This window comes from Dermacentor albipictus, chromosome 4 (assembly GCF_038994185.2).
Source record: "Dermacentor albipictus isolate Rhodes 1998 colony chromosome 4, USDA_Dalb.pri_finalv2, whole genome shotgun sequence".
NCBI lineage: Eukaryota > Metazoa > Arthropoda > Arachnida > Ixodida > Ixodidae > Dermacentor > Dermacentor albipictus.
In genome coordinates this window covers 133,125,943-133,141,381 of record NC_091824.1, presented here as the reverse complement: position 1 = coordinate 133,141,381, position 15,439 = coordinate 133,125,943, and the positions used below count along the sequence as shown (strand labels likewise).

Sequence of the window (15,439 nt, the reverse complement as noted above, 5' to 3'; positions counted from 1 at the left end):
TTTTGTCAAAGCCTAGCACCAAGAGAATCCCAAAGTATAGATTGCAAGCACGCACGCACGCACGCACGCACGCACGCACGCACGCACGCACGCACGCACGCACGCACACACGCACGCACACACGCACGCACGCACGCACACACACACACACATACGCACACGTACGCACACGTACGCACACGTACGCACGTACCCACGTGCATACATGTACACAATAAACACACGCACACTCGCACACGCACATACACAGGCACGTAAGCACATGCACACATGTACACAATAAACACATGCATACTCGCACACTCGCGCGCGCACGCACGCACGCACACACGTGCACACGTGCACACACGCACACACACACACGCACACGCACGCAAATACGCGCACATGTGCACATACGCACACGCACACGCACGCACACACTAAAGGCTCCGAATTAGCTGTGTTTTTAAGCTTCGTCTATAATAGCTATATACCCATGCCCCCTCCTGTACAATGCACAATAAGTCAAACCTAGCCTAATGGAAGTAAGATAAGACTAAAAGACGCATAGTGAAAAAGATCCATTGCAAACGCTTCAGCTGGAGAAATACCTACAGTTAATCCATAGTTGTCCGACATGCGGGAAAATACTAAAACTACGTAAAGGGAGCAAAATTCGGTCGATGAGTAAGACTCGTTATGGGCATATTAGGGGCACCGAATATCTTCACCGTAAAATCTTTAATAGATTCTAACAGTGGCACATTTTTAAACGTGCACTTATAGCTAATGCGTGCACTCTAAACAAAGATAATGACACAAGTCCACGTTTGGTTGATCTGAATTCAACTAGAATTTCATGTTACACAATGTACAGCGCGATATCAGGCGACGCCTTATAATTTTGGCTCATGTAACTATTCCTCCGATTGCCGCAAACTCAAGCTCCACATTACTTACGGAACCGTTATACTAGTATTATTTAGGAGAAATATATTTTATTACGACGTCACTATTTTTTAGGACAAACGGTTCCGGTTGCCTAAAAATATCTGCGAATGCGCACACTTGTAAAAGCTACTTCATTTATTAAGCGAGTCAGCTTGATCACACACAAGTACTTCTATGTGGAAATCACGGTGCTTTGTATGGATTTACAGCACACCAGCTAGGCTAATATGCTTTATCATCCTGTTTATTAAATAATAGTGGCAGAGTAGTAGAGCAAATTAAAATTAAAAAAATAAATTCCACCCAAGGAAACTTTAAGCGCAGCGTAAGCCGGTGGAATTGCCCCGTCACCCTACTGGTGAGATTCTGCCAGGCTTCGGTTCTTCAGGTTATCGTGCAAGCCGGTAATTAGGCCGCAACGATCAGGTACGTGCATTGGGGCTCCCAATGGGCAAGAGAACGCCTCGCTGAAGGGAGCGAAGTTATTCAAGCGCACGTTGCAGCGATGCGGAATGTCCACGTCACAGAGGCTGAGACAGAAGGCGAGGAAGAAGACCTGCTCGCCGGTGAAGGAGCTGTTTCCAATGCTCAACAGGCGATTTATGTCTTTGGCAGCTGGAGGCGCGGAATGCTTCAACGCATGCCATGCGGTCACTAAGGCTACGCTGTCACTTAGGACGCCGTCGAAGTCGGAGCTGCACTCCAGTGACCCTAGGGTCATTTCCATAATGTCGAGGCCGACCTGCCGCGCCATGTCAGCTCTTTGGTCCGCCTTGATCATCTGACAAAAAAAAAAATGCGACGAAAAAGAGGCGATTAGTTGCAGGCACGACATAATCTGATTGTGTCTGCAAATGTCGAAATTACTTCCACGCACAAGTGCGCAGTTCGAATTGTGCAGATAAATTTGGAAAAAAAATCTGATTGGTCATTACGACAAAGAAAGCTTTGCACTCATATTAGAGGGTTTTAGCTGAGCGTTTACTGCCTGCTCCAGTTGGAGCGGCATAGGCCAGCAATTTTCGCACAACCGCTTAGCGGGAACCCTGGTGCACTTGCGCATAACAGAGAGCTTTAGATTAGGGAACGCAAGCGGCTAGCGTACGCAAGAACTAGGGGTGGCGGTACTGCGCGTGCGCATAGCCAGTGGTCTGCGCACGCGCAGTACCGTCGCCCCTAGTTCTTGCGTACGCTAGCTGCTTGCGTTCCCTAATCTAAAGCTCTCTATTATGTTCGTGTCTGTAGCCGAACGGAGATCGCTTCCATCGCTCCATTAGCTCTACTTCGAAAGCGGATTGATCATTGCGTGAGGGTGCGTCTCCTATGCTTCTTGGCAGTGTCTCATCCAAGCCGGTGTAGCGCGTCGCCGATGTAACGGCAAGGCGAACTTATCAAATGGGAAAATTTACGCAGTTCCTTGCAGTGTCTCAGCGCACCATCTCAGTGCGCTGCGGAGCGTAAGCGACGCTCAGCTAAAACTGTCTACTATAATATAGCACGAGACCTGACACTGTAGTCTCTGTTTGCATCAAATGTACGGCTGGTGCACAAGCGACAAATTGAATGACAGTGTCGTTAAATGACATCGTGAAATCTTCATATCGACTATTCTAAGCCTCATCTCTTGCATGGCGATAACTAGTCAAATTAGGTTATTAGTTGTACAATCGAATCAGGAACGTTATAAAAAGTTCATTGTTGGACAATTCAAATTAGCGTCACATGGTTATTATTCCTAGGGATCAACATCTGCGTTAGCGACATGAGCACGGTATAATGCCTAGTTTTTTTTTCTATATGCTTGAAACTAATAATAAGATGCAGGGTAAACAGTAAACACATAAATGGTTAAAGAAACATCAGTTTATTACGAAATGCGATAAGCACAGAAATGTGCAATGTGCTTTATCAACAATCCCGCATTAAATTTAAGAAAATTTCTTCTAGTGCTCGCGAATTCTACAGAGCTTGAACGTTTGCCGAGGCAGAGTCACCGTCGATATAGTATATAACGAAACACTGCCATGGATACTCTTTACGCTTTCGTACATTGCCGCTGTTCCCAACCTTTCCCTTGAATTCAAAGAGCATCAGCGCGTAGCCTTTAGTACGAGACCTGTGCTGACCTCACGTAGAAACCGAGCTTGGGGAAATGTGGTCACGTGCTTAACTTGATAGAAAACAGAACAAGCATTATAAAGTTGACATCATACGTTGCCCCGTGAGTTTCTGGCGCGCGCCTTCTCCACACTCTGATATTTCACCTGGCAATAGTGAATGTAGTCCAGCGTGTGACATGAGTGAAAAGGCAATATTTACGCTTACTCACTGCTATTTTGCTTCATTTACGTGACACTGTTCGCCACCAAACGCGGTTGGAATGCCAGCTATGAAAAACGATAGTTTCTGCTTCTATTCTTGAGCTCCTACTATGGTTATTTATCTTCGCTAGAACATCTATACAACATTATGCTTCATAATATATTTTTTACATAATGCATATGTAACTTCATCTTTCAGTTCCGCGGATTGCTATAACCGTGCTTTCTACGTTGAATGAAGTCGCCTTGGTTTCCTGTATAATATTTAGCCATGGTTTATGGTTCATAATCGGTGACGATAGCTTAACCACCATAAATAGAATGTTTCTATTTACTAAATAACTTCCTGAATTCTGTATCTGCTACCAAATATACTCTGACAATTTCCCACGTTTTTCCTGTTTTAAGCTTCGTAACTCACTGCCTACATATGTGTCCAGCTGATGTCATTATCTACAAAACTCTCAATGAATGTGTTAAATAATTTTCGTTATAACCTATTTATTAACGAAGTACTACTCTGCCCAGTATGTCAGAACCATTCGCTAAGATATAGCGTTGCGTCAAGCATAAAAATCGAGCCCCGCTCATGGAAGCAATAGGAAAACCGTTGAAATTGCTCTGTACTTCCACAAGGTTACAAAGTGCCTCTCAATATTACTGTGGATTGCTTCCCGATAAGGTTCACTACCATGGACATGCCCAAATACACCTGACAGCCACTCTCGCAATGGTTTTCTTTAGTTTCCTTTTGTATGCCGTGCGATCGCATTTCGTGACGGTGCCGCAATCGTCTCGGTCATTATTTAATGCTGCCTACCCAATTCAGTCACGATTCCCGATGGACAACTCAAACATGTGTAAAAGTTGCACACTTTCATTACACGCTGTTGTAGATAAAGCTGTTATGGTGGTCGTTCGCCGCATGTTTCATTTTTATTGTGCTCAGTTCTCATAATTGCAATTATTTAGCATAAGTTTAGTGGGTAATAGTTGACGGTGCATTTTCCGGTAAAGAGAACTAACTGGCCGGCTCACTTCAGATAAACAAGCTATGTCATTGTTGCAAGCGTTGTTAGAAAGCCTGCCAAAACAATGCCAGTGCGTTCGCCAAAATGGTAGTGTGCGGAAATACTCAACGCGCTGAAATAAACTGCAGCCAGCTGGGACAGGTTGGGAATTCAGTTTAGAGACAGCCAATGGGAGACGTTTCTGCATTGCCACAGCCACTTGACACAAGAAGCAAAAACAAGTCTTTACATCAGTATGTACACCATAACTGAAATTGCTACTCCCATTGATTAGGCTAGTAGCTAATATTCTCGTTCTTTTGACTAAAGAGGGGGAATATGGTTGCGTTACTTACTGAGGGGTTCATAATTCCGAAAATGCGTGACAAGTACAAGGCTCCAAAGCCTCCGAAGGTCGCAGCTCGAAGTACAGCCGCGCTGCTTGCGCTGAACAGTGGAGCCTCCAGCGCGGCCTGGGACACCCGCAGCTGTTTGCGAATAAATAAACATGTAGCAGCATTAACATACCATTGGGGAAAGCACCAACTAAACCAGTGCTCAATGTGCGAGAAAGAAAGAAAACATGGCGAAATATATATGTATATCTATGGCTAATTCGAACACAGAAGAATTAATGGTGGAATATTCAATTGATGTGTAACATATTGTTTCCTCAACCCCCTTCACAATTCATCAATACGGCTTTAGTTTATTTTCTTGGCCTAGCCCACAACTGCGGGGCAGGTGATTCATGTTTGTTCTGCTGTTCGCTATGCTGTGTCCTGGCGTAAATACGTCTGATTATTAATTTAGTAAAGAGGATTGAATCCATCAACTTGAATTTATCTATATAAGCATTACCACAACACGCGTCCTCCTCTATACTAGCAATTTAGAGCCATCGGCGTACCATTCAATTCCCCTTAAGGCAGTTTTTATCTGGTTACTCGCCTGGTTTGACCAGTATTCGTAGTCAATCAACTCCTGCAGGTAGGTACGCCACCTGAACTGCATAAATTCGTAGCTGGTGTCGTTGAGATTCTGCAATGCTTCTGTGGCGTCGAGCCAGTAGTCCAACAGAGAATCATTCGAGTGTTGTTTCATATCCAGGAACCCACTGTACATATAAGACAGGTCTTCATCTAAGTTTTCCAAGTTTTCGGGAAACATCACAACATCAAGACGAGCCATCTTGGAAGCCACGTAGCGCCTGCCGTTTTCGCTCCAAGGTAGCAGGTTCACCGTGTTGATAGCCAAGTCGGTGAGATTCTTGAGAAGACTTGTCGCGCGTTGCCTTTCGGCGGCCGTGAACAGGCTGACCGCGCTTTCCGCCGCCAGGAGGATGCCCAGCTTTTCTGAAGCCATGTTGTAGCAGTGAATAGACATGAGCTTTGCTGCGCTCTCTGAGTTTCCGGCAAAAATGAGGAGACCTCTCGGCGAGCCAAGGACAGTATGCTGCTGAACAAACCGCCACGCCAAGTGCTCCATAATGTCTGCGCGCCTGTGTGTGTAGAAGATGTCGTTTATGGCAACCGGCAGCATTGCGTTGGAGAAGTAGAAGGGGAACTGGCGCGGGTCATGGAATTCAGGCGCGTGAACTTTGACCAAAGCCGTCCATTCTTCAAGAGTCACGTTGAGTGTGAGGTCCGCCAGCTTTTTAGTCTTCATTTTGGCAATACGATTCCGTCCCCGATCTATGGCGTTGTCCAGAATCAACAGCACGGCGCTTTCTACATTGAACAGCCGCTGAAGTTCGGTGCCACTCTGGCACTCTACATGGTAGAGGCGGCAGAAGTCCTGGTAGTACCTCTCGCGGGCGTTATTTCTTTCCAACGTGCGCACGAAATTGAGCCAAGCCGAAGGTTTGTCGGTTACCTGAATGTGGAAGGCACGCTGGGCTTTCCTTCCCGTGCCGAGTGCGCGGAAGATGGCGTCGAACCAGATGTAGATACCCCACCTAACACTGAGCTCGAAGACGACGAGAAGTGGATTGACGTTGATTGAATCACCGGCCGTCTTGTTGTATGGCCACGGGATACCGAGGCGGTCCGCAAAGTCGGTCAACGCCTTCAATTTTTCCTGGTTTTCAGTTTGCCCCGTACATTTGCGAATGAATCTCGTGGACTTGGCCGACGCACTGAAGTGGGGCTTCCCGTTGAGCAGGAGGTCGGCCACGCGCCGCATGTGTATCCGATTCATTTCGATCTCGAAGTTGGAGATGAACTCGCTCCTCGGCTTCCATCTGGAGCAGACGAACGAGTCGAAGTCGACGCACGGGTCTTCTGTGCGGTTCAGTGACTTCGCCAGCATGTCCGCGACGCGGTTGCATTCGTCTGTGGTGCACGTGCCACGAATGCGCCCAACTGAAGCTCGTCGTCCCCAAAGCGGCGAAAGAAAGAACAGAGCAGCGATCAGAAGCACGGTGGCCACGGGCAGCGCCATAGTCCAGTGGAATCTCACAGGTCCGTAGGGCACGTGCGGAACAGTGAACCGTCGTGCCTGTGAGTCTGACTGATGGGATGCCGCCTGAAATAGTTTATTAATTTGAGTCAGTCAGACAGTCGCTTAGTTAATTAGCCATAGTAAGAACACACTCAAGGCATGGAATGAAAGGCTACTATGGGCAAGGCAATATGAAGGGAAACTAACCACAACATTAAAATAATCCTTAAGGGAAATATACGTAGACCAGGAAATATACATCTTAATTACAGTAAAAAAAGAAGTGTAGCCACATATATTCAGCAGTTTCATAGAAGAGCGATAAACTCAGGTCGTCATGCTATAAAAAATATTTCGGGAAGAAATGGCCGTATACTTAACGGACGTGGCAACATAAAAACAGAAAAGAAACCGTAATGACGCCCACAACGTAGCAGTAGCATTTACGTTAAACAAGATATATGCTATCAATAAGATCGCTCCTAGTAAATATTGTTATTGGGCGTCAAAATAAATAGATGAGAATGTCCACTAGAGTGCTGCAAGTTCTCCGAAGACAGTAACTACCATGGCTAGTAACAGCCTACTACCGTTTCTTTAAAGGAGCCCTGAACCTAGAGAAATGCATTTGAAGGTAAAATAGGCTAGTTCTCATATACTTTGCAGCTCAAAATACCTAAATGCGCTCAGTAGAAGCGTAGTTATTAGCGATCAAATATTAGCTGCGCAGTGCTTCCGCTCCTTCTTCAATGACTTGCACTGAGAAGGCTACGGCTGAGTGGGCGGGCCAACAACGCCCGCCTATACTGACTGTCCTTGTGGCGCGCAGTTCAAGTTTAATTTTCTGTGTCCACGTTCACTACCAATTTTCCTGCCTTCGTAGTGCCAAACTCGATTGCGCTTGGCGAGCCGCAGTGCGCTCCAACCGCGGACTAGTCGCGGCAACGCTTGACGATCGCGGCCTCTACGCTGCGTAGCACACCGTGCCAATGCGCAGTGTTTGCTCTGTGCATGACAGGGCTTGAGTGCGTGCTCAAGTTAAGATGCTCCAGTCCGAGCGTGTCACGTGGTGCGGACCGGCTTTGTGCTGCACCACTTTAACCGACGGGTAGCAGCCACCTGCAACTTCCGCATTTCGAAGCGCTGACGAAGTGCTCAATACGAAGTGAAGTCTGTGAAGGTGCCTAACCAGGAGCGACAAAGACTGAGCGCGCGCTGGCGAGCGTGTGTGTGGTCTGACCTTAACTTTCGCGTGCTTCGAGATTTCCTGATTCTTGAACACTAGCAGAAATTTGCGAGACCCGACGGTTACGACACCGATGGTCAGAGTGGCCAAAGCCTAATTCCTACGCGGACGGCCGCGGCCGAGCATGAGCAGACGTTAGTGGGCTTCTTTCTGAAGCGCGCAACTTATAATCGAAATTTGAAGGCAGATTTTCGTTGAATTTCGGCCTTTTAATTAAACTTCGTGAATAAAGAAAGCACACAGCTCCAAACACCCTTGGATGATTGATTTCTGCTCAGCCACGAATGGGAATCTGTTGCGTACGCGTACGAACTAAAGCGTCCATAAATGAGTGAAGAACAGGCTTTTGCAGAAAAAAGAGCGTTTGAGAAAAAGAGGACTTCGCGCTCCGTTTGCGAGCTCCGCACGCCGCGTACGACTGTAAAATTTAGTTGAAATATTGGCAGCAGCGTATGCTATCCGTGGAGGGTGTCTTTTCACCAATCCGGAGCAGTGGTTCAGGACCTAGTTAAGAGTGTATCACCAAATAATTCACGTCTGTAATTATCGGCCGGCAGAAGGCGAGAAACCCAAATCTTCTCAAAATCATTTTGTTGAGCATGGCAGTACTGTAATCAATGCCGGCGCACGCTTGCTCTGTCATTTTGTATATGGTACTTCGGTCATCGTTTAATATTTCGCATAGTGTACAAGTACAAGCAGTTCAAGGTAGCCGTACATCGAAATAATTTCCTCTTAGTGAAATACTGTGCCTGCCTGAACCTATTTTCGGACTTCCCTTAATCTTAATTTGGCTTGCTTGTTGCTGCGAATTTATCGGTTCACCTAGTTGTCTTTCGTTGCGAGCTGCAACAGACACTAATAATGATGTAAACGCAAACTTTTTTCTAGAAGAGGTTTCTAGTAAATAAATAAATTTTGTTGCTGTTGATTTTCTTTGCGAGGTTTATAGCTGGTCCCTACCGTGACCACTCTGGTTTATGACTTTCGCTGGGACCACGAGCAGCCTCAAATCACGCCGCTGGGACTTACCAAGTCTTTCATCGACAAGTAGTAGCTCGCCTGAGCCTGTTGAGTACCACGGCGGGGCTTCTCTGTGGCAGCAGGAGCGGCCGCTTGTTGTGATACTCTTGCTTGCTGAATCGTGGGACCGTCAAGCGTAGGCCTGACCGTCGTGGTCAGCGGGACACGTATTGCGTCACTGTGCTTGACTTCCAGGAATGAAAGTGATCGTCGTTTGTTCGGCTGAAATGGCGTCAGCTCTGGCTCGAGGCCCGACTTCAGATCTGTGCTAGGTCCATCAGCGAAGAAGCCTCGACTTCTACACACGGTGCTTCCTTCCTGTTTATCATCCGCCCCCTTGGTAGCAGAGGCCGCATTATCCACAATGCCGGTGGATTCCGATGGCCGCACGAGGCTTAAAGTTGCACTCGTAGTCTGTTGCACAGATGGCCCAAGAGTTCCTGAGGGGTAAGGATATGAATTCGAGTCATTAAGCGGGGACGCTTACTTTAGCTGACTGACCCACGAATGGTACGATGCTGTGCACGGAACTGCCATGGATGGAAAATGTGATTCTACAAACGTGTGTTTTATTTATTTCATTTATTTCTAAATACTGCAGCGCAATTGTCGTTATAGCAGGAGTGCGTTCAGAAAAGGTACAGAAAATGCAATGGAATATACAGCGGTAAACACAAGTGAACACTTTTACAAAAGAGCACCGATGAAAGGAACTTACACACATAAACACAAGTGAACACTTTTATAAAAGAACACCATTGAAAGGAGGAAAATCCACAAGAAGTTATACAAATGCTGCCGGGCAGGGCTGCGCCCGATTATGCATCTAGGATGGCGGTTGCAAAAATTTGGGATGAGCATGAGCGAATGGACCCAGGTAATGAATTCCAGTCTTCGACTGAGCGGCGAAAAAAGCTGAATTTGAACATGTTAGTACGTGCGTAGTAGGGTATCAAGTTTAGATCATGATGTCTTCTCGTTGACGATCCCGGCGCGAAGTTAATGTAATTATCATATGAGGGCCTAATCGAAGAACTGACAATGCAATGCAAGAATTTTAATGATTCGACACGGCGACGAGAAGAGACGATGTTTAGGTTTAAGGAAGAAAGTGTTGAAGAAGGCCAAAAGTCGCGATCGTAACGATGACATATAAATCGCACAGTTTTTTATGTATCGTTTCTAGTTTATTAATCTCTAACTGCTTATGCGAGCTCCAAACTACAGATGCATAATCAAGAACAGGGTGAATTAGAGATTTATAGATTAGTAACTTTGTGTATTTCGGAGTTCAGGTTAGCGTTCACCTCAAGTAAACAAATTTTTTTAGAGCTTTACTGAATATATAATCAATGTGTTTGGACCATGACATGTTATGCGTAAAAATGACACCAAGATACTTATACTCAGAAACCTTATCTACAGCACGGCCATTTAACGAGTAACTGAAAAGGGAGGGGGAAGATTTGTTGCAGAAAGACATCAGAATGGTTTTATTGAAATTAATGTCCCTTTGCCAAGTGTTACACCAATTGCACAACCTAGAAAACGACTCTTGAAGGCGGTAATGATCATTAGAAGAGTTAATAACTTCATATAGAACGCAGTCATCAGCATAGAGACGGATTTTAAAAGAGCAGTGAAGTGGCAATTCCTTTGTATATAATATTTGCCACAGTATATATATATATATATATATATATATATATATATATATATATATATATATATATATATAGGCCCTTTGATTGGACGAGGAGGATAGGGCGCGCGGAGAGCCTTTCCTCCTCTCTGGCTTGGGCGATCCGGCGCGGCGCTGCTTGCAAGTATTGCTGTCGCTTGCTGCGGAACGATTTCGAGATGTTTAAGGTCTTACTTTGTGAAATTTACGCCATGTTATTTCATATAAGGTCGTCAGGGAAGCCTTTCGGTGCATCGGGAACTACTGTAGGCAGAAATATGCCGGGGGGGGGGGGCAAAAATGTGACGAGCACAATCAGCCGCGGTGTACGCGCATTATCAGTCGCGGTGCGTGTATGTGTTGTTTACTATTTTGCTTATATCGATTTTACTTCAACAAGGAAAGCCGGCGTCTCTGTATTACCAGCATGAAATGGTAAATCAGCTCATTGTCGGATCGATTGGCATAGGGAGTAAAACATAAAACATAAGAGCTCATGCTCGTGCACCGCCAACCTAAGGCAACCACGAAACATTTGAGCGGCAGGCGCTATCAAATATTTTTGATACACTGGCATTGTTCTCATGCATTTGAAGTCTACTATGCTTGAAATTACCATATGTCTACGCTAGCCTTGCTGCATGAGGCTCATGGCGCTGCTCAACACAGCGATCACTGCGGTTGGTGAGCCAGCACGATACATATATAAGCTGTGTGCTTCGGCACAGCCTTTTGGTCCTGTATACAGCCATAATATATTAGAGGGTTCGCATAAAAAGAATGCGATGGCTATTTCTGAGCGCAAAATTTCCGTAATACGTGTGAGTGCGTCGTAGAGAACTGAACGAACACAACCGAAAAAAAAAATTCGTTTGTCATCCTCTTTCTCTAAAAAGCAAGAGAAAACGGGCTAACGCCACACAAAGTTTATAAATATATAACCGCTGATGCCGTATGCTTGGACCATGCGCTATATAGAACAAAGACATCTGTAATCCAGCACCTACTACTGCTTAGGCCGCTCGTGCAGTTGTAAACGGTCGCTTTGCTGGACAAGCTTAATTCAGACTGTAAGGTATGCTCCTATTACTAGACGAAACTATTTTATTCATGGGTGGAAACCTCATCCACCCAACCAAGTAGTCACGCAATGTAACCTGCAGCGAACAGTATGAACGCTTGTCAAAGTATAACAGCACCGCTCCTATCGTAGCAGAATGGTACCCAGGCTGTTAAGATCGTCGCGTATGTTTCGTGGCTCCTAAACCGCAGCTTTATTTAATAAATAGAGGATAATACTGCAATAGGTCACATTAGTGATTGGAACATTCGGAAATACACAATTGACCTCCGAGGCTGATTGTAGGCTCAAATATGCGCGCATACATCGCGCTGCGTGTTCCGTCCACCTCAACGCCCCAGCAGAAACTTCAGCCATGACGCCTTAAACCACTTCACCACGTCTCACAGAACCGTTTACCACGTAGAAGACGCACGTCATACTAAACAGACCGCAGGACCGCGAAAACCTGCCGAAACCTGCCGTGCAAAAGACCGCTTTCACCCAAGCCAGTATGGCGCTGCTCATAGGCGGCGCCACTGCGTTCACAATATGGCGGCGCCTACGAAAAAACGGTCTATATTATATATATATATATATATATATATATATATATATATATATATATATATATATATATATATATATATGCCGTGAAAGCTTCGCTAACCTCGTCGAGCAGAATTTCGTCGTCGCCAGGAATTTGACGTTCATTTGACCGCAGCTGCGCCCTAGCGTTGGCAACGCGTCACGCGACTCGCCGCGCTGAGCTCCGCTCCGCCGCCGGCTTGGTTCATACGCTCTCCACAGCTAGGTCGCCGGCTGACCACGTGACTCGCCGCGCATCTGGATTAGAGGAGCGCCACTTTCGAATGCTTAGTGCGAGCTACGCTATCGATGAGAGCTAGGTCAGGCAGTCATCTCTGAGCGTTGCGCCGGAGCGGGACGCTTTTGACCATCGTCGCCAAGTGGCGTCTGACTACCCCGCGGATATCGCCCGGCGAGCTGTTTCCCTGCAGAGGGTCCCGAATGCAACAGGTGTAGCACCGCCGATATCAATGTAGCGACCGCGTTCGCGCCCTGTCCGTATGTGCCTCAACGTTGCGCATGCTCGTGGCGTCTCCGTGCATCAACTAGAATTTGCGCTTTCCCTGCGGCACAAGCGTCACACCGTCGAACGATGCGCGCCTATGCAAGCTTATATCACAGTCATGGCTAGACACTGACCTAGGCAAATCTGTCATACCTGGCTTAACGATGATTGTATAGCTGGGTATAATAATTACAGTTAAGTCAAAGGTTAACCAAGCGAAACCAAGAATTAACCAGGGTAAACCAAGCTTTCGCTTTGTATATCCAGTATATCCGTAGGGGGGTGGGGGGGGGGGACAGCAGATTAATTTGTACCGCCAGGGGATCTTTAACGTGCCCCCAATGCACTGGAATAGGGCGTTCTTCCATTTTGCCCCCACCGAAATGTGGCCCCCGCGGCCAGGATTTGATCCCATGACCTCATGCTTAGCGGCGCAACACCTTAGCCGTTAAGCCACCATGGTGAGCCATTAGGATAATAAAGAAAATATTTTAGTTCTCTACACTTTAGCGCTTGCAATTTACTGATATTTTGTGCGACACAGAAGCATCTACACATGACCTTGTGTAGAAACTATGGAATATGGAAAATAAGAAATATGGAAAGCCATCACCGGAGTGATATAGTGATTAATGCTTTCATTATTCGTTCATCCAACGTATTTCATGAGTTATAAAATGAGACCAGTGAGGCTGTCTTACTGTCATACGGCGTCGAGTCTGTCTCTTCTTTCGGCGCAGGTATGCCTTTCCCCGCGTAGGAGTCTTTCTTCCTGAAATCACTATGGCCGTCCAGCGGTTTCAAAGCGTCTCCATCCACGGCTTGTACTGTCGATGAATATGGTGTAGGTTGTGACTGCAGGTCCTTTTCCCGTGCATGAGTACTGCCTCCGGTAGTTGATGGTGACAGGCCTGCAGTGGGTGTGGCATCATCCGTCGCTCGCTTTGGCATCCTCTTGTCACGAACGGTCCTAACTGTCGTCACTGGGGGTGCCGCTCGAGCGCCGCTTGTCGACCGATAAGCCTTGACGGGCAAGACACCGCTTGAACGCTTACGATTACCTGGCGTTTGACTTCGAGGCTTACGAATTTTCCTACCGGTTTCCGCTGTGGGAGCCTTCTGGGTTCCACTGGACGCCCGATGGGCCCTATCAGGCAAGGCCCCACTCGAAGGGCTACGATTGCCTGGAGTTGGACTCCGAGGCTCACGAATTGTCCTATTGGTTTCCGCTGTGGGAGCCATCTGGGTTCCACTGGAGGCCCGATGGGCTCTATCGGGCAAGACACCACTCGAAGGGCTGCGAATGCCTGGAGTTGGACTTCGAGCATATGCATGGCTCTTCTTTCGCCGTGATTTGCCTCCATCCTGGTTTGCGCGATTAACAGTCGGCGCTGGCGTTGATGGTGACCTGGCGTCCATTTCCCGGTTTTGGAACTCAAACGACTGCAATGGCTTCGAAGTCTTGAAGATACGGGAAACCACGAAAAACCTCCTTTCTGTCAAGTTTTGTCCTTCAAGTGCCGTAAGTGGGAGATAATCAGCAGATGGATGAAAAGCCACCTCGCATGAGCTCAAACGCAACGAACTACCTTGTCTCAACCTTTGCCTCTTCTTAATGCTGATGATGATGATTTCATACACTATGCTGCATACCCACTATGCTGGATCGGCCAAGAACTAGGCGATGTGATACCCGTGGGTATGGTTCCAGCGACGATTGCCGCGGGAAAGGAACCATTTGTAAAATAAAGTAATATTTCCATTGATCTCTCAACTTTATCTATTCTCATCGTGACCATAGCCTGGATGTTTGCTAAGAAGATAATACCAATAAATGAATATACTATATTGTCAAGCATTTTCTGTGGAAGCTTTGTTTCAGGCACAACGTTTATGGAAGAAATTACGGAAGAAACCATTTTACGGTTAGTGTTGATGGTAATGCGATTAACGCCAGCCACTGCACACGCTGCGCCACTAGAGGCGCCGCCACGAAGTTCATGAATAGCGCCTTGTGTGGATATGTGTTCACGCAATCTTGTGTGAATAAACATGACGCGTGTTCGACACCGTCCTATACAGAAAAAAATCCAAAGCACTTTATGTCATTATAGTGCGGCACGTAACCAATGGCACTTAACCAGTGCCTAAATTTGGCCTCAAAGAGGTTCTGTGGTGAGTGGCACACACCCAGTGCCACATACCCAGTTCCACATACATTATGACCCAAGTTGTGCTCAAGTAGGTGCAATGAAGAGTGGCACGTACCATGTGCTACATACCAAGTAACCCAGCCTGTCCGGACAGATTCTTTTGTACCCTGCTATCTCAACACAGACGCCCGATGCTCCACACTTTAAGCTTTGAACTACCCAGTGACATAAGTGTGCGATAAAACGGTCAAAAACACCTATAGGCACGTAGTTCAATAGCTACCGGAAAGGGCGTGAAGTATGCTAACAATGCTAATTGCTTTAATATTTCCTTGCTCTGTAGCAATTTCACGAAACCAAAACAAAAATCGTTGTCCACGTGTGAGTATGACGAAGCTACGAAAAAGGAAAAAAAGAATGGAAACATAAAAGAGAAAAGAAAGAAAGAGACCATATGGATTGCTTAGAAAGCTTTTC

At 46.5% G+C, this 15,439-nt stretch overlaps 2 protein-coding genes across 2 annotated transcripts in view; one reads left to right on the top strand and one right to left on the bottom strand.

The window, feature by feature from the left end:
* Positions 1-15,439, top strand: part of LOC135898411 (uncharacterized) — a 379,518-nt gene that overhangs the window by 67,309 nt on the left and 296,770 nt on the right. The gene's annotated exons all lie outside the window — the stretch shown is intronic.
* LOC135898342 (neprilysin-1-like) lies at positions 1,244-14,408 on the bottom strand. The gene is made up of 5 exons (XM_065427226.2): positions 13,511-14,408; positions 8,985-9,415; positions 5,216-6,790; positions 4,621-4,752; positions 1,244-1,714 (listed from the first exon to the last, which is right to left on the bottom strand). The coding sequence occupies exons 1-5, from the start codon at positions 14,226-14,228 to the stop codon at positions 1,286-1,288; spliced, it is 3,285 nt and encodes a 1,094-aa protein (XP_065283298.1). The 5' UTR covers positions 14,229-14,408; the 3' UTR covers positions 1,244-1,285.

Excerpts from the sequence above, each read along its gene's own strand:
- LOC135898342 (XM_065427226.2), bottom strand. The coding sequence starts at position 14,228 with ATGGACGCCAGGTCACCATCAACGCCAGCGCCGACTGTTAATCGCGCA. Across the intron at positions 9,416-13,510 it reads AGACTCGACGCCGTATGACA|GAACTCTTGGGCCATCTGTG; the intron begins GTAAGACAGCCT and ends CTTACCCCTCAG. Across the intron at positions 1,715-4,620 it reads TCGGAATTATGAACCCCTCA|ATGATCAAGGCGGACCAAAG; the intron begins GTAAGTAACGCA and ends TTTTTTTGTCAG.